Source organism: Panthera leo, chromosome C1, assembly GCF_018350215.1.
Source record: "Panthera leo isolate Ple1 chromosome C1, P.leo_Ple1_pat1.1, whole genome shotgun sequence".
Taxonomy (NCBI): domain Eukaryota; kingdom Metazoa; phylum Chordata; class Mammalia; order Carnivora; family Felidae; genus Panthera; species Panthera leo.
In genome coordinates, this window is record NC_056686.1 from 164,569,441 (window position 1) to 164,596,987 (window position 27,547).

Consider the following 27,547-nt stretch of genomic DNA (forward strand, 5'->3'; position numbering starts at 1 on the left):
TCTTTTTATCTATCTATCTCTCTATCTATCTATGTTTGTTGAAGGTCTCACTGGCTCTTTTCTTGAATCCAGTGAGTATCTTTATGACTGTTACTTTGAATTTTTTTTTTCAGGCATATAATTTATCTATATTTCATTTAGCTCTTTTGTTGCAGTTTTGTCCTGTTCTTTCATTTGGGACATATTCTTCTGTCCCCTCATTTTGTCTAATTCTCTGTGTTTGTTTCTGTGTATTAGGCAAGTCAGCTATGTCTCCTGATATTGAAAGTAGTGGCCTTATGAAGAAGAGGTCCTGTGGTGTCCTGCAGCTGAATGCCCCTTGTTCATCAGAACCAGACACTTCAGGTGTCTCCTGTGTGGGTTGTGTGTGCCCTTTTGTGACTGATCCACATTTGCCTTCAATTCAGTTGGCTGCCGTGGTCCACTTTGCCTGTTGTGGGTGCACTGGGCAGCGTTCGGCCCCTGTGCTGCTCAGGGGCCAGTCTGGGGCCACTGTAGGTTTGTGGTGGGCAATGTCTACAGTCAAACCAGATGCCTGTCCTCAGCCCATCTGCTAGGGTTGCAGTCATACTGACCTGCAGGGTGTTTTCCCTGTATTCTCTCTTGAGAAGTTTTCATTTGTGCACAGGGTGGGCTCTCAGACCAAATGCCTGCTCCTAGTCCAGGACTAATTGGGAGGGCACATTCTCTGCACTGCCAGCTATAAGGTTTGCTGCTAGGACTGCAGGCACACAGGTGTGTGATTATCTTCCCCTCTTCCCAGGGTAGGAGTCGCTTTGGAGTAACACTGGTCCCTGTTGGGGTTGCTTGTATGAAGACTTAGGGGAGGAGTGCTTTGAAGTGACACCTGCCAACTGGGTCCGGTTGGGTAGGGTGGATCTGAAGGAGAACATTTACACGGTGTCCAGTGCTAGCAGGATAGATGGAGAGTGTTCATGCCGGTTCCTGCAAGTGTCTGGCTATCTAGGTTTGGGCAGGGGGAGAGAAATGGTGCCTGCCAGCATTTTTGTTCTTAGAGAATTCTCCTAAGTATCCCTGTCCTTCCAGTGCACTTCGGAGATTAGCAAATAAACCTCCTTCAGTATATGCCAGGGGCTTTTCAGGCTGCTGCTTCTATTGTTGTATCTTGCTGGGTTATTTGTTATGCTGTCTCTTTAAGGGTGGGGACTATTTTTTAATCTCCCTCTGGGTGTCTCCTATAGCTAAACCCAGTTATTTTTAGAGTACCTGGAGTTAAGCCCTGCTGATTGCAGAGACTTCCTAAATTAAGCCCCACTGGTTTTGAAAGCCAAATGTTACAGGATTTGTCTCCTTAGGGCCAGGTGTGGTCTGATCCTTCCACTTCTCTGTGCTTGTGATATCCCTCCTGTTTGTGGTTAGTCCTGTGGAGACATGGGTTGGTGGGGATGGTGGGGATGGTGGAGAGGATGAAGGGTCGAGGAGAAGGAGTGGGGATGGGGAGCAGAGTTTGGTTCCCAATTACATCTCTGCCTGTCCTGCCCTTTTTGATGTGGCCTTCTCTTTACAATTAACAGTGGAAAGTCTGTTCTGCCAGTCTTTGGGTGATTTTCAGAGTTAGTTGCACTTTTGGTAGCTGTTATCTCAGTGTGTCCATGGGACTAGGTGAACTCAGGATCCTCCTACTTAGCCATTTTTTCCAGAACCTCATCAGTTTTTTTTCTTTGTTGACTTTGCCTGCTTCTTAAAAACACACTCAAATAACTTACTGAAATTGTTTTCAGCCTATAACACTCTTGTGAAACAGTTGTTTTAAAAGCCATCAATAACCTAGGTATAAAATTGTTAAGTCATTTTCTTGACCAGTTCCCAATACCTGGTACCTAATATTTCTTTCCTTAGCTCCCATGTCATACTATCTTGGTTTTCTTCCCACCCTACTGGCCATGATTTTGCTGACTTTTCTTCCTTCTGCTTCCTAAATTTACAAATTCTTAAGGTTAATTTTTAGTCCTTTTTTTTTTTTTTAAAACATTTTCTTCCTTAATAACTTCATCCACTCAGACTGTATTAGCTTTTACCACTATTGGGGGAACTTCTAAGTTAATATTTCTAACTCTGTCAACTTCCATTTTCACATTTTAAATTATTGCACATTTCTATCTGACTATCTTGCTAAATTCTCCAATCTAGTATGCATGTATAAGGCTGTTATTTTAGCCCTCAATCCTACTACTCCATTATTTCTGTTTACTTCTACTGTTATTGAAATACACAAGCCCAATGTCTCAGTCATAAGGCTTTGCCGAACTCCATTCCCTCTCCCTCATCCACACTGTTGACAGAGCAGATAGATTCTAAAAAAAATTTTTTTAATGTTTATTTATTTTTGAGAGACAGAGAGAGAGAATGAGCAGGGGAGGGGCAGAGAGAGAGGGAGACACAGAATCCGAAGCAGGCTCCAGGCTCTGAGCCGTCAGCACAGAGCCTGACGCGGGGCTCAAACTCACGAACCGTGAGATCATGCCCTGAGCTGAACTTGGACGCCCAACCAACTGAGCCACCCAGGCGCCCCCAGATCAGGTAGATTCTATTACTTGTGATTGTCAAGACACTTTTGTTTTTCTCCCATAGATGCCAACGTAGATGAAATATATATTTTTTAATGTTTATTTATTTTGAGAGAGAGAGAGAGCGTGTGTGCAAGTGTGCAAGTCAGGGGGGAGGGGCAGGGAGAGAGAGAATCTCAGGCAGGCTCCACACTATCAGTGCAGAGCTCATGGACCGAGAGATCATGCCCTGAGCCAAAATCAGGAGTTGGACACTTAGCAGACTGAGCCACCCAGGCGCCCCTAGATGAAATCTTCAAATTGTCTCACATCTATTCTGGTCTTCCTTTATTTTTTCCCCTTCAAATGATTCTCCATTCCATTACCAGACCAATCTTTGTTCAGAGAAAGTGTGAGTACATGCTGCCTGCTAGTCCTGTGCTACATTCTGACACTGCAAAACTGATTGACAGTTCAGTAGAGATACATAGATAGGTATATAGAAGGTATGACATAGTAAATGCTACAGTGTGTGCAGAAGGAACCATAAATTCTTTCTGAGGAAGATAGGAAGGCTTTATAGGAAGAGTAACTTTTGGAGTGGTTCTTGATGGATAAATAGGAGTTTTCTAGAGAGAGAAAGGCATTTCAGACAAGGGATATATGTATACATGCAAAGACAGGCAGACATAAAAGGTCATGGTGTGTATAAGGAATTGTGATAACTTTTAGTGTGGCTGGAAGAGTAGTTGTTAAGGAAGGTGAAAATGTAGTTTGGAGCCAGATTGTAAAGGACATTGTATGCTATGTTAAAGAATTAGAATTTCATCCACACTGGAGAGCAGCACAACTTTAAAGCAGATACTGTTAGATTTTTTACTTTTGGTGACGACATGGTACATAGAAAATACTGTTTTGATGAAATAAGGCTTAATCCCTATAATTTGACATCTCTGCTGTTCTCCATGACTTTCTTGCATATGTTCTATGCTTCAGCCAATTTGAGCTATTAGCATGGGAAAGTCCTTGTGCTTTTCTGCCTCTGCTTGATTATTGAATTTCTGTCATCTTCCAAAGCAACTAGAATGAAGCCTTCTTCTCTCAGCTAGAGATGAACACTATATTCTCTGAGTTCTTGTAATACTTCTTACTCCACGTGTGGCAATCAGCAAGTGTATTAAAATCATAGCTTAGTAGTTAAGGAGTGTTGGAGCCAGAAGAACAAGATTTATCCTAGTTGTGTCATATACTGTTTGGACAAGCTACTGTTTTTCTAAGCCTTTCTTATGTTTTAAATAGGAATAATAACACCTACATCATCAATCTCACAAACATTGATGTGAAAAGGAAATGAAGTCATGATTGTAAAGTCCTTAGCTTTATAGTATTATACAGTATATTCTATTGCAGTATACTGTATAGAAAGCATAAGGAAAATCCAGTGCTGACATAGTGTCTGAAGGTGAAAGCATAAGAAGTTGGAGGTCCTCAATGACAGCCGTGACATTTTAATATTGAGAACAGGTTTCTAATTAATACCACCTTATGTGTTAGGGAGAAAAGGAAGAATGCAAAGAATGAAGAGAATTAGCAATTGCTTGTACTGCAGGATGCGCTGATTGTCAGTATCTTGTACACAATAGTCACCATTGTGCCACTTGGCATTTGCATGCCTTCTTCAGTTCTACTTGGTGTGTGGCGTTGGTGAACACATGTATTGAAATTTGAATAAACATAATTGTGCTAGAGATAAATTATTCGATGAACCATCGCCTTTTTAGTTTTGTTACCCTTTTAACATGTATAAAGTAGGAACATTTCCATAACAGATTGACTTTCTACATTTTGGATCAGAAAGTATTATTTCTATATAGCCTTCATTCGCCCTTCTTGGATAATCCTTTGTAAAATTGGGTACGCACCTGTCTACCTCTGCTCTTATGGAAAACGAATCTCCATTTCCTGTTACCCTCTTTCCCCTGTCTTCCACATTTCTCACTTTGCCCTCTTGCTGCCTTGTTTTGTCACAGAACTCCACGCTGGTCCATCCTGTCCTATAGTGCAGTGAATTTAAAGTTATCGCCCTTTCCCTGCAGTTCCAGTCCCTTCTGATTTTCATAGAGTTTGGGTGAGAGCAACTTTATAAACCATTTACATTAATGCTTTGTATCTCTTTGTGGCTATTCAACAGATGAGGCTTCTGCTGTCAACTTTACCTCGTGCCTCAAGGCAGTGCTTACACAATTAGAGTCTGTGGATGACCTGCCCCACAATTTTCTGGCTGGGCTTGTTTAAAAGGTTTAGATTCTAAGGCCTCAGTCTCAAAGATTCTAATCATTGGCTAGGTCTAGAGTGACATCCAGGACTCTGCTTTTAACATGAATTCCCAAGGTGATGTTTATACTCCCAAGACGATTGGGAATTTCAATTGTAATTGTGATTGGGCCTTGATTTTAATAAATATTTTTTTCTCCCTCCGAACTTTGTGGGGTTCATTTTTTTCCTGTGGCTTTTTCAGAAGCAAAGGTGAAAACTCCAACAACCTGTTCATTTAAAGTAGAAGGGGCTGCTGCTTACTATTGTATTAAGTCAAAAAACAAACAAAACATTTGTTGTAAGAATACTCTATATCAAGCAGATATGGATTTTAGTCTTGGCTTTTTTAGGGTCTTGTCAAGATTATTGGGTTGTACCCTGGAAGACAGCTGGAAAAGGGAACTCAGAAGCTTGGTTTCTGTTGAAAAATGGCATACAGACTTTTGGAGACATTCATGTTTCTTTGTTGTTTGCAGAAATGTAAGACTGTACCAGAAATGGTCTTTGGTCGCTTACAGATTGGTCAATCCAACATGCTTGTGATACAATTCCTATTTCAATTACTAGCAAACAGGGAGGAAAGCAATAAAAGTGAATCGGCATTTTCCAGCTGGTGGTAGACAGTCTGGAATTCTCTGCCTAAATCGCCATATTGATTAGATTACAAGCGGACAGTAGAGGGAATAATTTAAAGTATAGATCAGGGAGCTCACGTGGTCAAGGGAAGTGTACATCCTTGTTCTTTGTCTTTTGCCAAGACAACTCCCTGATACTAATTAGTACTTTTGTACTTGTTACATAGACTAAGACATGAAGGTAAAAGACAGGATAGTTGTGTCTTTCTAGGCCTTCGGAATGGCAGGTACCAGGCTTTTGGGAGTATGTGCTTATATAACATGCCTGCCCTAGCATGAAATACTTGGAATTTCTTTTTTAAAGAGATTTTTCAAACAATAATGAATTTCCAGTTAGAATTTGGTGTGTGTGAAGAAAGATTGGGGCGTAAGGGAAGTCATCCCAGGAGCCTCAGTGAGTAGTGAGTGCCAGATTATTCTGTCAAGGTGTAAGACTGGCTTTGCCTTATTTGCCCCAGACCTCCCTTCTTTCCCTGCTTCTTTGTGCCTCTGTCTATAAGGTTCCTGCCCCTCTCCCCCATACTTATACATTCCTTTTTCTTCCATTCATTGATTCATAGCAAATGTAATAGGATTTCAACCTTGGGGACACAATTTTTGACCCTTGAATTCAGGTTTTGAAAAGTTTCTTCTGAGAAGTACCACTTTCTTGTGAACTCTAAAGAGTTGACTGTAGCAAGTTAAATACATATTTGGTTTGCTGAATATTTGAAGTTGATTCATTCTGAATGGAATTCTATTATTTAAAAAAAAATTGTGGGGATTGCTAAGAAATCCAACAGTGGGTTTTATAATAAACCATCATGGAATATCTATGTATATGTGAAAGAAAGAATTGTTTTCTTGAAGAGAAACTGCACTGAGATTCAAGGGCTGAGCAACATATTTGCTTCAGATACAGAGTTGCAGTAATCATACCTTTTTAGTCCATGGTATTTGCATAATAGTATAATACTATTAATAAAATGCTAATAAAGTAGCATAACACTATTTAATCAAATTAAAAATACATACACAAAGTAACACTGCATATTTTACAAAACACGTACACATATACTTGAGAACATTTATGGATGCCCATAGAAGGGGGCAGATAGGATTAGAAATCAGAGATGGAGGAAAAGAAAAGAGAGGCCTCTTTTGTTCATAGACAAATGCCATGAACTAAAAAAAATAGTATGCTGTAGATCTTTTACCTGTTTTCTCCTTTTGTGTTCTCTGCTGTTTAACCTTTCTATGTTTCTGTATATGTATCTATCTTCCTTATTGCTTTTGGTTGCTGCATATTCTTTCACAGAATTTACTTAACACTTATCCATTCCTTTAGTGATGCCTCTAGCTACTCTTACAAATAATGCTCCAGAGAATATATCAAAGTTATTCCCTTATGGAACTGTCTGTGAATTCCTCCTGAGTATAAACCCAGGAGTTGTATAGCTGGGTCATAGAAATGGCATTACCTATGAAAACTTAGCACACGATTGATCCATGGAGTAGTTTATCAGTAATGCATTTGGGTTTCCTTCTCCATGTTCTTGCTAACAATGTTCTCTGTCATAAATCTTATATTTAGTCCATTTTACACTATCACATTGGAAGAAATTAGAAAGCTGATTAATAATTTATCACGTGCAAGGACCAAATTTTTATTATGGCCACTAGAGATTTAAAACTTATAATGAGGATGTGGAAGGAAGATTGAAATTCATGTTGAAGTTTAAAGTGTCACAGAATCATGTCCATGTTTTGCAAGGAGAAGGTATACTGTCTAGAGGTAAGGGATATTATCTTGTTGAACTGTCCAGAAGCCTAATCTTGTCAGGGTACCAGAGTCAATCATATTCAGGTGGTCTGTCTTGTGTAAACTATCTTCATTAGTGACCAAAGTTAATTAGAATGCCAATAGACTAATTCATGGTGAAAAAGCAAAATTATCAAACCTGGTAATTTATTTGGTTTATTTGGTTCAGTTGGCCACTTTTTCTTGGTAGAAAATAAAATATAATCAGGAGAGTTGGTTGGTGAGTTTTATATCAGGGCAAAAGGAAGTATTCTGTGATTCAGATGTTTGATTATATCAAGCTGTCGAAGCCTGATGACATCTATTTTCTAAGTAAAATGTTTTAATAGTCTTGGAGTCATGAGATTTGTAGCAGTGTTAAGTGATGATAATTTGTCCATACCTTTTAAAAATTTTTTTAAGTTTATTCTGTGAGAGACGGGGGGCGGGGGAAAGAGAGTGAGAGAGCGAGAGAGAGAGAAAGAGAAAGAAAGAAAGAAAGAAAGAAAGAAAGAAAGAAAGAAAGAAAGAAAGAAAGAGAGAAAGAGAGAAAGAGAAGCCCAAGCAGGCTCCACACTCTAAGTCCAGAGCCCAATGTGGGGCTTGAACTCATGAACCCTTGAGAGCATGATCTGAGACAAAATCAAAGGTTAATCATCTGAGCCACCCAGGTGGCCCTTCCATGTCTTTTTAAAAAAAATTTTTTTCTATTCTTTTTTGTAAAGGGGCTTTCTCTTATAGTATACATAAATTATTGTACTTATAACTGTTACTAAGATTAACAAAAGAGAATTAGTTGCACTGTTAGATTGAGGCAGTAAGTATTGTAAATGGTTTTACATAGTTTTGCTATTGAATTTTTAGAAATAATTTTGTAGGAATTATAGAATAGACATGATATTTAAATTTATTTTAAAACATGTACATTTTAAATTAAATTTAGAATTAGTGTTCCATAGTTTTTCTCCCTCATTAGGCCTTTATATTTCTAATGGTAACTTAGCTTCATTTTTTTTTTTAATAAAAGAAGTTAGGATTATTATTTCATTTATAGGGATATTTTTGTAAAAGATCTTTTTAGGGGTATATTTGTTGATCAGTTCTTGGTATCTCAACTCTTTATTTACTTCACTTTCATGATTTCCTTTAGGTTATTTTGGTCCTAAGGTAATTAAGCACACAACCTGATAGTAAGGATTTTTAAATAGTACAAAAAAATCCTGAAAGTTTTTTTAATTTTTAACTTCTACATATTGTACTACATATGGGATTAATTTGAATTTATCTGATGCTGAGCATGGTTTGTTAGAAATCCAGCATTGAGGCTTAAGTTTCATACTTCACTTTTTATTTTCTAAAAGCTCTGAGATCATAGTACCTTTTTCTCATTGTTTGAATTAGAAATGATAGATAAAAATTTGATTTTCATCAGAACTAAGTAATGAAGTATCTTTTATTAGAATTTTGATTATTGGAATTATATGGAAAAAATTCTTTTTTTTTAGTTATCACTTAACTGAGTTTTTTACTGCTGAGCCAAAATAAAATTAGGTTAAAGCATGTTTTCCTTTCCTTTTTTTCTAGTGAAAAGTATAATTAGAAATAGCAGTGGTAGAAACCATGCATTTATATCAGGATGCTTGAAATTTATTAGTATTAGAGGAATAGTAATCTATGTGTATATAGAGACTTAAAAGTGAACATCTCCCAATTTAAGAAAAGATCTCTGGTTTTCATAATAATAGTGCTAAGTCTAAATACTTCAGTTAAAAATTGTGCAAACCACAGCACTGGGAAATAATATATATATCATGGGAGAATACTGCCACCTTGTGTATACATGATGCTACATTATGTCTCCATTTTCTTTTGTTATGCCAGCTAAAACAAAGTGCTTCTTCACCATTTGGTACTGTGGTCAGATATGTAAATGGGTAAAACATTTGTTTTATTTTTTTTGTGTAACAAAATCAAACGGACTTATCTTTTTTCTTGGCAGGAGGAAGGGTCTTATATTTTGAAGACCTTAAATTTAGTGTAAAGTTAGCTCTAAGAATTGGAAAGTCTGAGGGATCAGTCTGGTTAATTGATCTTTGGGGTCAGTAGAAAATTGAATCTTTTTATTTGAATCTTATGGAATGTTGATATTTCTTTGATCATTCGTCATTTTAGTGCTTGCCATGCTTTTGGGATCATTATTCTGAATGCCAGAATTCAAATACTGTACATAAAGGAAGTGAGGGCACTGGGTTTCCTGACGGCACCATAGTCCTTGATTTTCAAATGTTTCCCTTAAGATCAAGTGCAGAAGAATGGCTATAATAATAACATGTAATAGTGCTTTGAAAAATATTGATGTCAAGGAAAAAGGGTTCCTTTAAGTCATTTTGGTTACTTGAGGGCATGATTTGGTGGGTTTAAGACATTACCTTTCTAAAGAGGAAGAGTCACAAGACTAGGGATTCACTTTCTGATGCTTACAACTAGCTTAGCTGTTTAATCATGAGAGCTTCTCTGGGCACAAGTTTCTTCATTTGAAAAATGAGCAATTGAACTAGGTGATTTCTCAGGATCTTTTTTTTTAGTTTTAGAATTCTGTGATTGTGTGAGGTTTTACTTTTAACTGTTTTAAAATGCTAATGCTATAATGCCCTTCAAGTTACTCATTATATTTTCTGTATAAGAAGTTATTTTGAAAGTTTAATGTAATCACATAGTTGTGTTTAACTGTCATAGAATATATTAGTAATTTGAAGGGATACCTGTATACAAAAGTTTAAAACCAGAAGCCCGGGAAATTCACCTACTTTTTTATTTAACACATGGGGTACTTGAAGATATCAGAAGATTGATTTTGGGGTAACCTAGATTTTAAATATATACTATTTTAAGCAATGTAACACTGTTTTGGGAGTGGGGGGGGTACAAATGGATTCCAAATGCTTACATTTCAACTTCTGGGATGGCTCTAAAAGTTGGTATAAATATGGTAAGCCCATATCATGGGCAGAATTTTCTAATTGAGACGAAAAGAGAGAAAAAAGTAGCTTTAGCCTATAGTTGAAAACTTGGGAATTCTTTAGGATATTACCCACCTGAAAATTTAAGGCCAGTGATTCTTCAGAATGTAAATCTTTTCATTTTTGATTGCACAGCAGCAGATATTTCCTGCTTCCCTTGATTCATTTTTCTTGTGCAGTGCCAAGAGTGAACACATGTAGTCAGGTTTTGCTTTTTACTTTGAGGCCATATGGGAATAATTGTTTAAAATTCTACACATAATTTTAAGGCAAAGGATTCTCATTGTTAAGTTATGTAAACATGCCAAATTTAACATCTGCACTGAAATAATTTCCCAGTGCCTACTGATTGTAATACCAAAGCAAAAGAACTATATTGGTATTTTTGCATTTATTTTGTGTAACACCAAACTGTTGTTTTATAGAATACAGCCTTCATGACAAATGTTTAAATTCAGTATTAAAATGCATTTCAGAAATGAAAATTTATGCACATATTATAAAACATTAAAGATATTACTGGGGTGCCTGGGTGGCTCAGTTGGTTAGGCCACTGACTTCGGTTCAGGTCATGATCTCGCAGTTTGTGAGTTCGAGCCCCGCGTTGGGCTCTATGCTGACATTTCAGAGCCTGGAGCCTACTTCAGATTCTGTTCTCCCCCTCTCTCTACCCCTCCCTTGCTCACGCTCTGTGTCTCTCTGTCTCTCAATAATAAATAAATGTTTACAAAAATTACAAAAAAACATTAAAGATGTTAATTAAAATGTACATATATATATCATCTTCATGTAAATTATTATGGAAATATAATACAATATTAAGTGAATTATATTTCATAAAAGTGAAGCGAATTATGAAAAAAGTAAAGCAGATGATATCTTATTCAGTTTTTAGAAAATGTAATCTTAAGAAAATGGGTATGTTAGTGGTGATATTAGCCATGAGGTTTTTCTGTAGAGATTTTTCCAAAGCTTTCTTCCATAACCTCCCTCTACAATGAGGAATGTGAAATTAGAAGAAAATATTGGGCAACAGTTCATAACAGGCTCATCTACAAATCCAGTTTCTGGATTGATACTCTTGAGATATTTTTGAATAGTTTGTTTTTATATAGGGACTATAGTTTTTATTGATAGCAACTTTAGTTTTAACGAGATTATGCCTGGTCTCTAATTTTCTTAATCTTATGTATGACCTTTACTTGGTTCAGTTTTGTTATGTTGGTGTTCTACTTGTTTGAAAAGCCTTTGAATTGGGTGAAGAATTATGATTGTAATAAAAAATTTGCTTGTCAGTTGTCATTTTCTTCTTCCTTGGGAATTATAGAGAATTAAAATGCTTTCTAATGAGTAAATCTTTATTTTGACATTAAAAAAAACTGAGATATAATTGACATGTAATTAATTTCAGGTATACCACATAATGACTCAAAATCTGTATATATTGTGAAATGATCACCACAGTAAGTCTGGTTAACATCCATCACCACACATATTTACAGGTTTTTTCTTGTGATGTAGTTTGAAATTTTATTTTTTTTTAATTAAAAAAAATTTTTAATGTTTATTTTTGAGAGAGAGAAAAAGAGTGCGAGTGAGGGAAGGGCAGGGAGAGAGGGAGACACAAAATCTGAAGCAAAATCTGAGCTCCAGGCTCTGAGCTGTCAGCACAGAGCCCGACGTGGGACTCAAACCCACGAACCGTGAGATCATGGCCTGAGCTGAAGTCAGACGCTTAACTGACTGAGCCACCACCCAGACACCCCTATTTTGAAATTTTAATGCAGCAAATAATTTCTGTGTAGAGAAGAGTTTTCTTTTCTTCATCATAGACTGCATAATTGAATTTGCAATAAGATTTGTTATCAGTTTATTTCAGTAGCCCAGATATACTAGGGCACCATGCTAAAACACAGCATTAATAATAAATGCTGACAGAGTACTTCAGTACTTCAGTGTGGTTGCTTATTGTGTTCTGCACAGGTCCAGATCTTATGTAATGTTCAGAATTGAATCAATTATTGATTTGGCTGAAAATGCTTTTTAAGACAATGAAATTCAAAATACCATATTGTTTTCGAATACTAAAAACTGGTATAGTCATTAACTGTTACATTAATATGTAGGTCAAGGTAGAGATTGGTGGTTACATGGAAATTGAAGGATTTAGAATGTTTGTAAACGCATCTTAGATTTTTTTATATACTTTATTAAGTGTCTACTACTAGTAGTGCCATTACTAGTGAACTTATTCTGTAAATTGATCTTTTCATCATAGCAGATTAATAATTGTGATTTTTCTAATATATGCAAAAATTTGTTTCCTATTCAAGTGAGTTTTATTTTAATTGCAGAATTTTTTAGACTGTCCTATTATGTAAACTAATAACATGTACAACATGAAGCATATTTGTACTCTAATTATATTTTTCTCCCTTTTTCCTTCTTTTTCCTTTGAATTCATTAAATGTAGTTGTTGCCCTTTGTGAAGCAGGTGCTGCTCATCAGAATGATTCTGTATTTGAAATATTAATTAATACATGGACATTTTGATCCATATTCATTCTATTTAAACTGATATACTGTTAGTGGGATCAGGTCTTTTAAATGATTGTGAAAGTTAATATCAATGATATACTATTCAGTTTTGAGATATTTAATGTAGTCTAATTTATGTATTTTTTTTTATTATTATTAGGCAAGAAGTTATGAAATGGAATGGATGGGGATATAATGATTCTAAGTTCTTCTTCAATAAGAAAGGCCAAGTTGAGTTGACTGGGAAAAGGTAACTGGTTGGTTTATTCTTTTCCTTTTTTTCCTCTTTCTTTCTATAAAAAATTTTAAACATAAATAACAAATGTATGTCATGTTAAATAACAGACACACATAGAGAGGACAATATAATGACTCCTCCCTCAACTTAAAGTTATCAACATTTTGGGGTGCCTGGGTGGCTTGGTTGGTACACCATCCAATTTCGGCTCAGGTCATGATCTCATGATTTGTGGGTTTGAGCCGCACATTGGGCTCTGTGCTGATGGCTGAGAGCCTGGAGCCTGCTTCAGATTCTGTGTCTCCCTCTCTCTGTCCCTCCCTTGCTTGCACTCTGTCTCTTTCTCAAAAATAAATAAACATTAAAAAAATAAAAAGTAAATAAAGCTATCAACATTTTGACATAATTGCTCCTTCTTTTTTTGGTAGTAAATTCCATTGTGTCACTTCTAAATATTTACATATGTCTCCTTTGAAAGTGTAGGGATCTAATATTAGCTAATCATAATAATATCATTATCATATTTCCCAAAATAAGATAATTTTATAATATCTGATTATCCAGTCCACATTTCCCCTGATATCTAAAAAGATGCCATTTTATAGGTAGGTAGTTTGAATCAGGATCCCACCCAATTTCCATGCCACTGACTTGTTCAAAGTAACTCCCAGTTTAAGACTGGGAATTTAGGGGCACCTGGGTGGCTCAGTCAGTTAAGTGTCTGACTCTTGGTTTCAGCTCAGGTCATGATCTCGTGGTTTTGTGAGTTCAAGCCTTATGTCAAACTCTGGTTGGGATTCTCTCTCTCCCTCTCTCTCTGCCCCTCCCCCACTTGCACTGTCTCTGTCTCTCTCAAAATAAGCAAACTTAAAAAATTTTTTTAAAAAGACTGGGAATTTACTTTTGGGTGTGGGTTATTATGGATGGTGAACAATTTTAGGTCTTTGTGAATATAAATAGTATTTTTAAAATTAATTTTCTGAGACACATTAGGGAAGAAGTGGTGAAGAAAGAACAATCATTTGTGTGATAACTTTCACATTTCTGAAATGTTTTTGGGAATGTGTTGATAAGAATTCTAAATAATATTTGTATTGTTACTGTTCCAGATGCAGACAGAATTGTAAAGTAAGTTCTTAGTTGATTTTAAGAACCAATCCTGCCAAAGCTGGTATTTTGGGTTTGTCTGTTGAAATCGTTTTGGAAGGACAGTGAGTATAAACACGTAAGATTTGAATGCTGGCTCTATAAATTAAAAATTGAGAGTAGGTAAAAAATAGGATCAGATTTTTTTTTAATCTGTTCCAGGATTGTGTTTGACTTAAAATCTATCGGGGATTAATATGATTAGGTTAATATTCTTAAAACTTACATGGTATGTCAATATATTGAAATACCAGTGAGAAATGTTTTATTCCTTTGGAGAAATTCTTTTTCTTTGCAACATAATCATTCCAGTTTTCTGACTTGAACATACTTTGTAACTGAACAAAACCTCGGGAGTAGTAATTAGGAACTAATTGTAATGAAGGTGTGAAATGTACATTTGACACTTGCTTTTTAATAGGAAAAATAAATATTATACGTATTCTCATTCCCATCTTTAAGTTTGACTGGGAAGCATATTGGTGGAGGCTTAGTTAAGAAATTGTATAATTCGGGTAGGAGGAATTTCTGGTTAGAATTAAATTTACCAGTGTTCTAAATGTTGAACGTCCCACATTTTAAATAGAATAATGTCTAATACAGAAACTTATCAGTGTAGAAGCTGGCTTTGCCAAATCTTCTGAGGGGAAAAGAAATCTTCTGAACTTAGAAAATCAACTTCCTCTCCTTTCAGATACTGTCCTCATTTCTTCCTTTCTTTGGATCTTGAGAGAATAGCATCTTTATTTTATGGGAGGGGGTAAATAGTCCCTTATGCACAGTGCTGTTGAAAGCATTAGACACTTACTTCTGTAGGGTACTGTAGGCTATTTAGTGGTTTGTGTTGGAAGCGTATGTGTGTGAAACGAACGATTAGTCACAGAAAATATCTCAAGTAATTACATTTTAGTAGTGCCATGGGTTCAGAATCTGGTTCTTATTTCTGGTGTTCTGACACTTGATTTGTCAGTTTTCACAGAGAGGATCAGGTTTTAGAGGTCTGACATGTGCCACACTCACGGTACACTCATTAAAAACATTAGAACCCCAGTGTATTTATTCATAGTTAGATTATTCCTTTTTCAGTGTAGAGAGCACTTGTTAAAGCCCTTTCTGATTTTAAGATATATAGAATACAAAATTTGTAATTCAGATGTTGTTCAGAGAGCATAGATTAAGAGCAAAGGAGATTCAGTGGTCTTAAGAGAGATTTTTATCCAGGTTGTAATAGAACCGGAGAATTTTATATGTTCGACTTCAGACTTTGGAAGATTGCTGCTGCTGCTGCCATTCTAACCAGAATGAGTTCCTTAAAGGCCTCATTTCTTTGTATTAACTCCTGAGTTGGGTCCAGTGGGAGAAAGGGGAATAGAATGGGGTGCATCCAACTGGCAGAGCCTAGAAGGGAGACCAGTAAAGTAGATATCAGGTACATTTGCTTTAGTGGAAGGTAGCCTTTGCTCCTCACTACGACTCATCCGGAGGGTAGCTCTCCAAATACAGAAATGGAATTTAAATGCTCTAGGATTAAATACGTACTACATAAACTATTTAATAACTAAAGCCAATAACTAAATAATATTCAGTTCCCATTTTAGTGCTGCCAGAAGTACCATTACCACAGAGGATAATAAACTGGATTGAATTGGATCATAGCTTTCTGTTAACCTAGTCTAGTTTCCTGGGGATAATGGTTGAATTAGTAGATTTGTCTGATTTGTATCAGAAAACATTTACAAACATTCTTAAAGATAATAATAGCTATTTCTTAATTGAATGGCTACTGAATTATCTTAAAATAACCCTAAGATGGGTAGTCATATTTTCTTAAAAATAATTAGGGGATTGAGGGTGAGAGAGGTTAAATAGCTTACGTGAGGTCACCTGCTCAGTGGAAAGTTGTGAGTGATACCCAAATGTTTTTAAGCTTCATTCTTGTGCCGTTTCTGTTGTTATTGTGCTTCTGCAGATAACCATACTCATTCATTGTACTGATCTTGTTTTCTCTCCAAACTCTGGGAGCACTTTATGGTAGCCTTCTCTACCCCTATACAGTAGCACAGTAAAGCTAGTCATCTTGTAAAAAATTACCCTGTGACAAAAATTGCTGTTGTTATAGTGGAAGGCACAGGGCATAAGCAAAAGAAGGTTGTGATATTCTTCAAAGAGAAAATGGAATTTGTGACTAGAAAGGATGAATTATAAGAAAATACTGATCTGAACTGAACAAATCTTTGCTCTCTATAACTGCATAGAAAACATGAATAAAATACCCAAGAATGAAATAAAACAGAGCTGGGGAAAAAGAATTCTTAGGTGCCAGAAACCAAGAGTGAGTTTTAATGAAAATTTATGGGGATTCCATTTCCATTATTTCTGATCCAAATAAATTTTTATAAGCAAATGTGGTTGATTGTATGTAGTTTGGGGAGGGCAACATTGACATTTCAAACCCAGCCAAAGAAGCAATTATTATAAGCTGTTCTAGATCTTTGGGAAATATCATAAGTTTTTTCCTGAACACAGTCTTATCTTTTGAACATATTTGTAATTTGTCAGTTTATAAATCCTTAGTTTTTGTTTTTGTTTTTGTTTTTTTTTTAAGTTTATTTATTTATGTGGCAGGGGGGTCAGAGAGAGAGGGAGAGAGAGGAAATCCCAAGCAGGCTTTGCGCTGTTAGCACAGAACCCCGTGCGGGGCTCGAACTCACTAACCATAAGGTCATGACCTGAGCCCAAATCAAGAGTCTGAGGCTTAACTGACTGAGCCACCCAGGCACCCCTAAATCCTTAGATTTAGAATCTTGCTATTCTTACTCCTTCTAGATATAGATGAATTGAGTCCTCATGGGTTTAAGCAGCAGAAGGCAATACTTCAGAGCTAATGCTGTAGCTTTCTACAAACTAAAATTTTTGAAAAGTGTCATTTTTCTTGGACTTTAAAGGTATTATACATTAATTGGTGCTTACAAAGCACAAGTTAGTGTTTAGATGGAGAGACTTTGGGTTTGTTGTACTTTATATTTTCAGTGGTATTAAAGTTTTATCTGATTATAAAAGACTTTTAAATTGCTTAGCAATTGTGGAACTTACTCTGGGATAGATAGTTGTGTGTACTAATAGTTTGCTGCCTCTGTGCACTGCCGCAGAGTGAGAGTACTTTGTCTTTAGTCACAATAAATCTTGATGTGCACTTCATTCTTGGATATTTATGTTCACAGAATTTTCTTTCCACACAGTGATTTCTTTGGTCTTAAAAGCTTCCCCTGGTTCTATATCTTCTACAATATAGGTCAGTTCTGTCCTGAGGAAAAGTGGTGAGTTGATCTCACCTTATATTTTACAACAAGAACTATTTCTTTTTTTTTTTAATTTTATTTTTAATGTTTATTTTTGAAACAGAGAGAGAGAGACAGAGCATGAGCAGAGGAGGGGCAGAGAGAGAGGGAGACAGAATCTGAAGCAGCTTTCAGGCTCTAAGCTGTCAGCACGGAGCCCAACGCAGGGTTTGAACTCACAAGCCGTGAGATCATGACCTGAGTCGAAGTTGGGTGTTTAACCAATTGAGCCACCCACGTGCCCCAACAAGAACCATTTCGTAAAGTTTTCAAACTAATCTTCAACCATGAGTAAAGATCCATTTAAGAGTCACCTGTTTCCAGCGAGGGGAAGATGGGGGCGTAGGAGGACTCTGGACTCACCGCGCGTCCTGCTGATCACTTAGATTCCACCTACACCTGCCTAACTAACCCAGAAAACTACCAGAAGACTAGCAGAACCATTCTCCGGAGCCAAGCGCAGACGAGAGGCCCACGGAAGAGGGTAGGAAGGGCGGCGAGGTGGTGCGCGCTCCATGGACTAGCGGGAGGGAGCCGGGGTGGAGGGGCGGTCAGCCGGCCAAGCAGAGCCCCCGAGTCTGGCTTGCAAAAGCGGAGGGCCTGACGGAGTGTGTTCCGACAGCAAGCACGACTTAGCATCTGGGAGGTCATAAGTTAACAGCTCTGCTCGGAAACTGGAAGGCTGGAGGACAAAGGGAGGAGAGTACCTGAGCCCCCGGACAACAGAGCTCAGTTTGTTGGGGAACAAAGGCGCTAACCAGCGCCATCTCCCTCGCCCATCCCCCAGCCAAAATCCCAAAGGGAACCAGTTCCTGCCAGGGAACTTGCTTGCTCCCCGCAAACACCCAACGCTGTGCTTCTGCGGAGCCAACCCTCCGGCAGCAGGTCTGACTCCCTCCCACTGCCACAGGGCCCCTCCTGAAATGGATCACCTGAGGAGAAGCAAGCTAAGCCTGCCCCTCCTACCCCCGTGCACCTTGCCTACCCACCCCAGCTAATATGCCAGATCCCCAGCACCACAAGCCTGGCAGTGTGCAAGTAGCCCAGACGGGCCACGCCACCCCACAGTGAATCCCGCCCCAGGAGAGGGGAAGAGAAGGCACACAGCAGTCTGACTGTGGCCCCAGCGGTGGGCTGGGGGCAGACATCAGGTCGGACTGCGGCCCCGCCCACCAACTCCAGTTATACACCACAGCACAGGGGAAGTGCCCTGCAGGTCCGCACCACTCCAGGGACTATCCAAAATGACCAAACGGAAAAATTCCCCTCAGAAGAATCTCCAGGAAATAACAACAGCTAATGAACTGATCAAAAAGGATTTAAATAATATAACAGAAAGTGAATTTAGAATAATAGTCATAAAATTAATCGCTGGGCTTGAAAACAGTATACAGGACAGCAGAGAATCTCTTGCTACAGAGATCAAGGGACTAAGGAACAGTCAGGAGGAGCTGAAAAACGCTTTAAACGAAATGCAAAACAAAATGGAAACGACGACAGCTCGGATTGAAGAGGCAGAGGAGAGAATAGGTGAACTAGAAGATAAAGTTATGGAAAAAGAGGAAGCTGAGAAAAAGATAAAAAAATCCAGGAGTATGAGGGGAAAATTAGAGAACTAAGTGATACACTAAAAAAAAATAATATACACATAATTGGTATCCCAGAGGAGGAAGAGAGAGGGAAAGGTGCTGACGGGGAACTTGAAGAAATAATAGCTGAGAACTTCCCTGAACTGGGGAAGGAAAAAGGCATTGAAATCCAAGAGGCACAGAGAACTCCCTTCAGACGTAACTTGAATCGATCTTCTGCACGACATATCATAGTGAAACTGGAAAAAATACAAGGATAAAGAGAAAATTCTGAAAGCAGCAAGGGATAAACGTGCCCCAACATATAAAGGGAGACCTATAAGACTCGTGACTGATCTGTCTTTTGAAACTTGGCAGGCCAGAAAGGATTGGCACGAGATCTTCAATGTGCTGAACAGAAAAAAATATGCAGCCGAGAATCCTTTATCCAGCAAGTCTGTCATTTAGAATAGAAGGAGAGATAAAGGTCTTCCCAAACAAACAAAAACTGAAGGAATTTGTCACCACGAAACCAGCCCTACAAGAGATCCTAAGGGGGATCCTGTGAGACAAAGTACCAGAGACATCACTACAAGCATAAAACATACAGACATCACAATGACTCTAAACCCGTATCTTTCTATAATAACACTGAATATAAATGGATTAAATGCGCCAACCAAAAGACATAGGGTATCAGAATGGATAAAAAAACAAGACCCATCTATTTGCTGTCTACAAGAGACTCATTTTAGACCTGAGGACACCTTTAGATTGAGAGTGAGGGGATGGAGAACCATTTATCATGCTACTGGAAGCCAAAAGAAAGCTGGAGTAGCCATACTTATATCAGACAAACTAGACTTTAAATTAAAGGCTGTAACAAGAGATGAAGAAGGTCATTATATAATAATTACAGGGTCTATCCATCAGGAAGAGCTAACAGTTATAAATGTCTATGCGCCGAATACGGGAGCCCCCAAATATATAAAACAATTACTCATAAACATAAGCAACCTTATTGATAAGAATGTGGTAATTGCAAGGGACTTTAACACTCCACTTACAGAAATGGATAGATCATCTAGACACACGGTCAATAAAGAAACAAGGGCCCTGAATGACACATTGGATCAGATGGACTTGACAGATATATTTAGAACTCTGCATCCCAAAGCAACAGAATATACTTTCTTCTCGAGTGCACATGGAACCTTCTCCAAGATAGATCACATACTGGGTCACAAAACAGCCCTTCATAAGTATACAAGAATTGAAATTATACCATGCATACTTTCAGACCACAATGCTATGAAGCTTGAAATCAACCACAGGAAAAAGTCTGGAAAACCTCCAAAAGCATGGAGGTGAAAGAACACCCTACTAAAGAATGAGTGGGTCAACCAGGCAATTAGAGAAGAAATTAAAAAATATATGGAAACAAATGAAAATGAAAATACAACAATCCAAACGCTTTGGGATGCAACGAAGGCAGTCCTGAGAGGAAAATACATTGCAATCCAGGCCTGTCTCAAGAAACAAGAAAAATCCCAAATACAAAATCTAACAGCACACCTAAAGGAAACAGAAGCAGAACAGCAAAGGCAGCCTAAACCCAGCAGAAGAAGAGAAATAATAAAGATCAGAGCAGAAATAAACAATATAGAATCTAAAAAAACTGTAGAGCAGATCAACGAAACCAAGAGTTGGTTTTTTGAAAAAATTAACAAAATTGACAAACCTCTAGCCAGGCTTCTCAAAAAGAAAAGGGAGATGACCCAAATAGATAAAATCATGAATGAAAATGGAATGATTACAACCAATCCCTCAGAGATACAAACAATTATCAGGGAATACTATGAAAAATTATATGCCAGCAAATTGGACAACCTGGAAGAAATGGACAAATTCCTAAATACGCACACTCTTCCAAAACTCAATCAGGAGGAAATAGAAAGCTTGAACAGACCCATAACCAGCGAAGAAATTGAATCGGTTATCAAAAATCTCCCAACAAATAAGAGTCCAGGACCAGATGGCTTCCCAGGGGAGTTCTACCAGACGTTTAAAGCAGAGATAATACCTATCCTTCTCAAGCTATTCCAAGAAATAGAAAGGGAAGGAAAACTTCCAGACTCGTTCTATGAAGCCAGTATTACTTTGATTCCTAAACCAGACAGAGACCCAGTAAAAAAAGAGAACTACAGGCCAATATCCCTGATGAATATGGATGCAAAAAATTCTCAATAAGATACTAGCAAATCGAATTCAACAGCATATAAAAGGAATTATTCACCATGATCAAGTGGGATTCATTCCTGGGCTGCAGGGCTGGTTCAACATTCGCAAATCAATCAACGTGATACATCACATTAATAAAAGAAAAGATAAGAACCATATGATCCTGTCAATCAATGCAGAAAAGGCCTTTGACAAAATCCAGCACCCTTTCTTAATAAAAACTCTTGAGAAAGTCGGGATAGAAGGAACATACTTAAACATCATAAAAGCCATTTATGAAAAGCCCACAGCTAACATCATCCTCAATGGGGAAAAACTGAGAGCTTTATCCCTGAGATCAGGAACACGACAGGGATGCCCACTCTCACCGCTGTTGTTTAACATAGTGTTGGAAGTTCTAGCATCAGCAATCAGACAACAAAAGGAAATCAAAGGCATCAAATTGGCAAAGATGAAGTCAAGCTTTCGCTTTTTACAGATGACATGATATTATACGTGGAAAATCCGATAGACTCCACCAAAAGTCTGCTAGAACTGATACATGAATTCAGCAAAGTTGCAGGATACAAAATCAATGTACAGAAATCAGTTGCATTCTTATACACTAACAATGAAGCAACAGAAAGACAAATAAAGAAACTGATCCCATTCACAATTGCACCAAGAAGCATAAAATACCTAGGAATAAATCTAACCAAAGATGTAAAAGATCTGTATGCTGAAAACTATAGAAAGCTTATGAAGGTAATTGAAGAAGATATAAAGAAATGGAAAGACATTCCCTGCTCATGGATTGGAAGAATAAATATTGTCAAAATGTCAATACTACCCAAAGCTATCTACACATTCAATGCAATCCCAATCAAAATTGCACCAGCATTCTTCTCGAAACTAGAACAAGCAATTCTAAAATTCATATGGAACCACAAAAGGCCCCAAATAGCCAAAGTAATTTTGAAGAAGAAGACCAAAGCAGGAGGCATCACAATCCCAGACTTTAGCCTCTACTACAAAGTTGTCATCATCAAGACAGCATGGTATTGGCACAAAAACAGACACATAGACCAATGGAATAGACTAGAAACCCCAGAACTAGACCCACAAACGTATGGCCAACTAATCTTTGACAAAGCAGGAAAGAACATCCAATGGAAAAAAGTCTCTTTAACAAATGGTGCTGGGAGAACTGGACAGCAACATGCAGAAGGTGAAACTAGACCACTTTCTCACACCATTCACAAAAATAAACTCAAAATGGATAAAGGGCCTGAATGTGAGACAGGAAACCATCCAAACCGTAGAGGAGAAAGCAGGAAAAGACCTCTCTGACCTCAGCCGTAGCAATCTCTTACTCGACACATCCCCAAAGGCAAGGGAATTAAAAGCAAAAATGAACTACTGGGACCTTATGAAGATAAAAAGCTTCTGCACAGCAAAGGAAACAACCAACAAAACTAAAAGGCAACCAACAGAATGGGAAAAGATATTTGCAAATGACATGTCGGACAAAGGGCTAGTATCCAAAATCTATAAAGAGCTCACCAATCTCCACACCCGAAAAACAAATAACCCAGTGAAGAAATGGGCAGAAAACATGAATAGACACTTCTCTAAAGAAGACATCCGGATGGCCAACAGGCACATGAAAAGATGCTCAACGTCCCTCCTTATCAGGGAAATACAAATCAAAACCACACTCAGATATCACCTCACGCCAGTCAGAGTGGCCAAAATGAACAAATCAGGAGACTATAGATGCTGGAGAGGATGTGGAGAAACGGGAACCCTCTTGTACTGTTGGTGGGAATGCAAAATGGTGCAGCCACTCTGGAAAACAGTGTGTAGATTCCTCAGAAAATTAAAAATAGACCTACCCTATGACCCAGCAATAGCACTACTAGGAATTTACCCAAGGGATACAGGAGTACTGATGCATAGGGGCACTTGTACCCCAATGTTTATAGCAGCACTCTCAACAATAGCCAAATTATGGAAAGAGCCTAAATGTCCATCAACTGATGAATGGATAAAGAAATTGTGGTTTATATACACAATGGAGTACTACATGGCAATGAGAAAGAACGAAATATGGCCCTTTGTAGCAACGTGGATGGAACTGGAGAGTGTGATGCTAAGTGAAATAAGCCATACAGAGAAAGACAGATACCATATGTTTTCACTCTTATGTGGATCCTGAGAAACTTAACAGAAACCCATGGGGGAGGGGAAGGAAAAAAAAAAAAAGAGGTTAGAGTGGGAGAGAGCCAAAGCATAGGAGACTCTTAAAAACTGAGAAGAAACTGAGGGTTGATGGGGGGTGGGAGGGAGGGGAGGGTGGGTGATGGGTATTGAGGAGGGCACCTTTTGGGATGAGCACTGGGTGTTGTATGGAAACCAATTTGACAATAAATTTCATATATTGGAAAAGTAAAAAAATTAAAAAAAAAAAAGAGTCACCTGTTTCAATAATTGGTACAAGCACCTGGCTTTCCTCTTATCACATTTCTGGCAAAATTTTCCTATTTTTTGCCCATATATTCATCCTATCAATTAAGTGTCTTTGTAGCTTTAACTAAACTAGATTGTAAGTTTCTTAAGAACTGAAGTTATAATATTAATTCTGTGTGTCCTACAGTGCTCAGTACAGTCTTATATGAGTGTTATATGCTTTTTATAATTCTGGATATATATCTAAACTATTTTACTGTAATAATCAAGTTGTTCCATAGCTGTTTCTTCAGGTAAATACTGCTGATTCCTTTAACTTTTCTTATAATGTTTCTTTTCAGTCAATTTACTTCTTTGATTTCAAAGTTTTAATTTTTACTTCATGATCTTTTGTGAGATTTTTGGAACCCTTGGCAGTATGCTAGGTTTATGATTATGAAGTCAGGTTTCTTTTACTGTTTTTCAAATCCTGGGGCATTAGGTGCAAGAAAAAGTACAATTGAAAAATTTACATTCTGACATGGATCTCTTGTATGTTTTGTGCTGGACTTGTAGTTAATGGAGCAAAATCTTAAATAGAATATTCTGTGCAAGATACTTCTTCAAAGTCTGAAATACAATGCATTCAGATGTAGAAGTATATTGTGTTTTTCTTAGTGGTAGAATGTAGTTTTAAATTTTGCATGAAACAGTAACACCAACTCTATCTGTTAATCCAAGTATCTTGAAGGGGTCACCTTTTTATTTTATCGGTAATGTTATTTGTTAAGGGATTCACAAAGGTCTGATTCTGTCATGAATATCAAGGTTCTAATAACTTTTACAGGGACTCAAATTAATTGTACATTTAACATATAAAGATCCGGCAATAAACCTAATAGTTCCAAACTGGTCTTTTTGGAGAACATAACTAACACATAGCGGTGGCATATCTGTTATAACCAGCTTTCCAGAATTTGTACTGTTACCTCAGCTGAAATGAAGAAAATTTTATATGCTGAATGACTATCTTTAGTTGCTTTAGCTATGAGTCTTATACTTTCTTCCATTCCAGTTTCTTTAGATTTATGAAAACATATTATAGTACTTCAAACATACCCGTTTAGTTTGATTTTTAGCACTTGTGATTTTTTTTAGCATGAAAAGAAACTTAACTAGTTAAAACATATGTGTTCCTTATGTATTTTTTCTCCTTTCCACTGTCATTTTTGTTTTGTTAATGTTTATGTAAAGACTATTTGAACCTCTCTTACACTGTTGGTGGGAATGCAAACTTGTACAGCTACTCTGGAAAACAGTGTGGAGATTCCTCAGAACGTTAAAGATTGAACTGCCCTATGACCCAGCAATTGTACTACTAGGTATTTATCCAAAGGATACAAAAATACTGATTGGAAGGGGGCACATGCACCCCAATGTCTATAACAGCGCTATCAACAACAGCCAAATTATGGAAAGAGCCCAAATATCTATTGATTGATGAATGGATAAAGATGTGGTGTGTGTATATATGTATATACACATATACATACATATGATGGAATATTACTCAGCCATCAAAAAGAATGAAGTCTTGCCATTTGCAACAATGTGGATGGAACTAGAGTGTATTATACTAAGCAAAATAAGTCAGAGAAAGATAAATATCATATGATTTCACTCCTATTTGATATTTTAAAAAACAGATGAATATAGAGGAAGGGAAGGAAAAATAAAATGAGATAAAAACAGAGAAGGGAGTACCTGGAGGGTCAGTAGGTTGAGTGTCCAGCTTTTCATTCGTCTTAGGTCATGATCCTTGGGTTGTGGGATGGAGCTCCATGTCAGGCTCTGTGCTGACCATGGAGGCTGCTTGGGATTCTCTCTCTTCCTCTGCCCCTACCCTGCTTGTGTGCTCTCTCTCTTAAAAAAGAAATAATAAAAAAATCATAGAGGGGGCAAACCATAAGACTATTAACTATAGAGAACAAACTGAGGGTTGCTGGAGGGGAGGTGGGTAGGGGGTGGGCTAAATGGGTAATGAGCATTAAGGAGGGTGCCTGTGATGAGCACTGGGTGTTATATGTAAGTGATGAATCACTAAATTCTACTCCTGGAACCAATACTATGCAATATGTTAACTAGCTTGAATTTAAATGAAATCTTGGAAAGAAACAAAAAGTAATAATATAAAAAGAAAGACTGATTTGAGAATTTTATTTTATTTTATTTTATTTTATTTTATTTTATTTTATTTTATTTTATTTTATTTTATTCTTTCTTCAAAAAAAAATTTTTTTTAATGTTTATTTTTGAGACAGAGAGAGACAGAGCATGAATGAGGGAGGGTCAGAGAGGGAGACACAGAACCTGAAGCAGGCTCCAGGCTCCGAGCTGTCAGCACAGAGCCCGACAGGGGCTTGAACTCACAGACCGTGAAATCATGACCTGAGCTAAAGTCGGATGCTTAACCTACTGAGCCACCCAGGAACCCCTCCTTACAGCTGTTTAGTTATTTCCAGGATTTCACCGTTTTTGATGAGAAGCCAGTCATAATTTTTATTGTTATTACACTGTATGTAATGTGTCATTTTTCTCTAGATTCTTTTAACATTTGTATCCTCCTTCTCTTTCTCTCTCTTTATATTGCAATTTGACCATGATGTGTGTAGTGTGTTTCTTGGCATTTATCTTCTCAGTATTCTCTGGCCTTCTTGAATTTGTAAATTTATGTCTTTCATCAAATTTGGAAACTTTCTGCCATTAATTTCTTCAAATACTGTTTATTTCCTTTCCCTTTTTTTTCTTTTGCTTAGGACTCTATATGTATGTTATGTATATGTTATGTTTTATGTATGTTAGTCTTTTGCTGTTGTTCCATAGGTCCTTGAAGCTCTGTTTATTTTTTCAATCTTTTTCTTTGCTCTTCAGATTGTATGTGTTTTATTGCTCTGTCTGTAAGTTCACTGACATCTCCAGTCTGCCCTTGTGTTCCTCCAATGAATTTTTAAGAGTTTTAATTATAGAATTTCTATTTTGTTCTTTTTATAGTTTCTGTTTCTCTGCTGAGATTTTTTCTTTTACTCACTGGGAACATAGTTTCCCTTTTGCCCTTTAATTATAACTGTTTTAAAATGCTTGTGTGCTAGTTCCAGTATCTTAGATCATCAGAGTCAGTCCCTATTAATTGCCCTTTTTCTTGATTATGGATCATACTTTCTTGTTTGTCTTTGTCTAGTAACTTTGGAGTACATCTTGGACATTGTTAATGGTATGTTGTAGAAACTCTGTATTCCATTATATTCTTCCGAAGAGGCTTTATTTTTTTAACATCATCAAGTAATTAACTTGACTGTTCCTCAGATTCCCATTTCTTTCCTTTTGTGGTGGTGAGCAGCTGGGTTCTTTTAAACTTAGTTGGACTGCCTCGAGTCTGCTCCATATGTCAGTCAGACATCTGGAGAAAGTTTATGCATACATCACTCTCTGACTCTCTCCTTTCCTGTGATTTCTCTATGCTCTTCCCAGCTGTTGTGTTCACTGCAAACACTGCCTTCTGGTTCTTCAAGGCAGGAAGACTAGAGGTTTTCTGTATTTTTGTTTCCTGTTATGGCACCAGCGGGGGCTGTCCCTCAGGCTAAAACTTGTTTTAAAAATAAAAAACATCTGGAAGGTATACTTTTCTAAGCCTATCACACCCCTTTATCCCCTGTTGCTTGTTTTTGTCTGCCTGTACTGCCTTCAGAGTTGGGTTTTGTTTTTGTTTTTTTTTGTCCAGAGTTTATAGTTATAT

At 37.3% G+C, this 27,547-nt stretch overlaps 1 protein-coding gene across 1 annotated transcript in view; it reads left to right on the top strand.

Moving 5' to 3' along the window:
- Positions 1–27,547, top strand: part of AGPS (alkylglycerone phosphate synthase) — a 143,547-nt gene that overhangs the window by 21,023 nt on the left and 94,977 nt on the right. Inside the window, exon 2 of the mRNA XM_042949222.1 lies at positions 12,957–13,046. Within this exon, the coding sequence (XP_042805156.1) occupies positions 12,957–13,046 (90 nt within the window). The remainder of the gene's footprint in view (positions 1–12,956; positions 13,047–27,547) is intronic.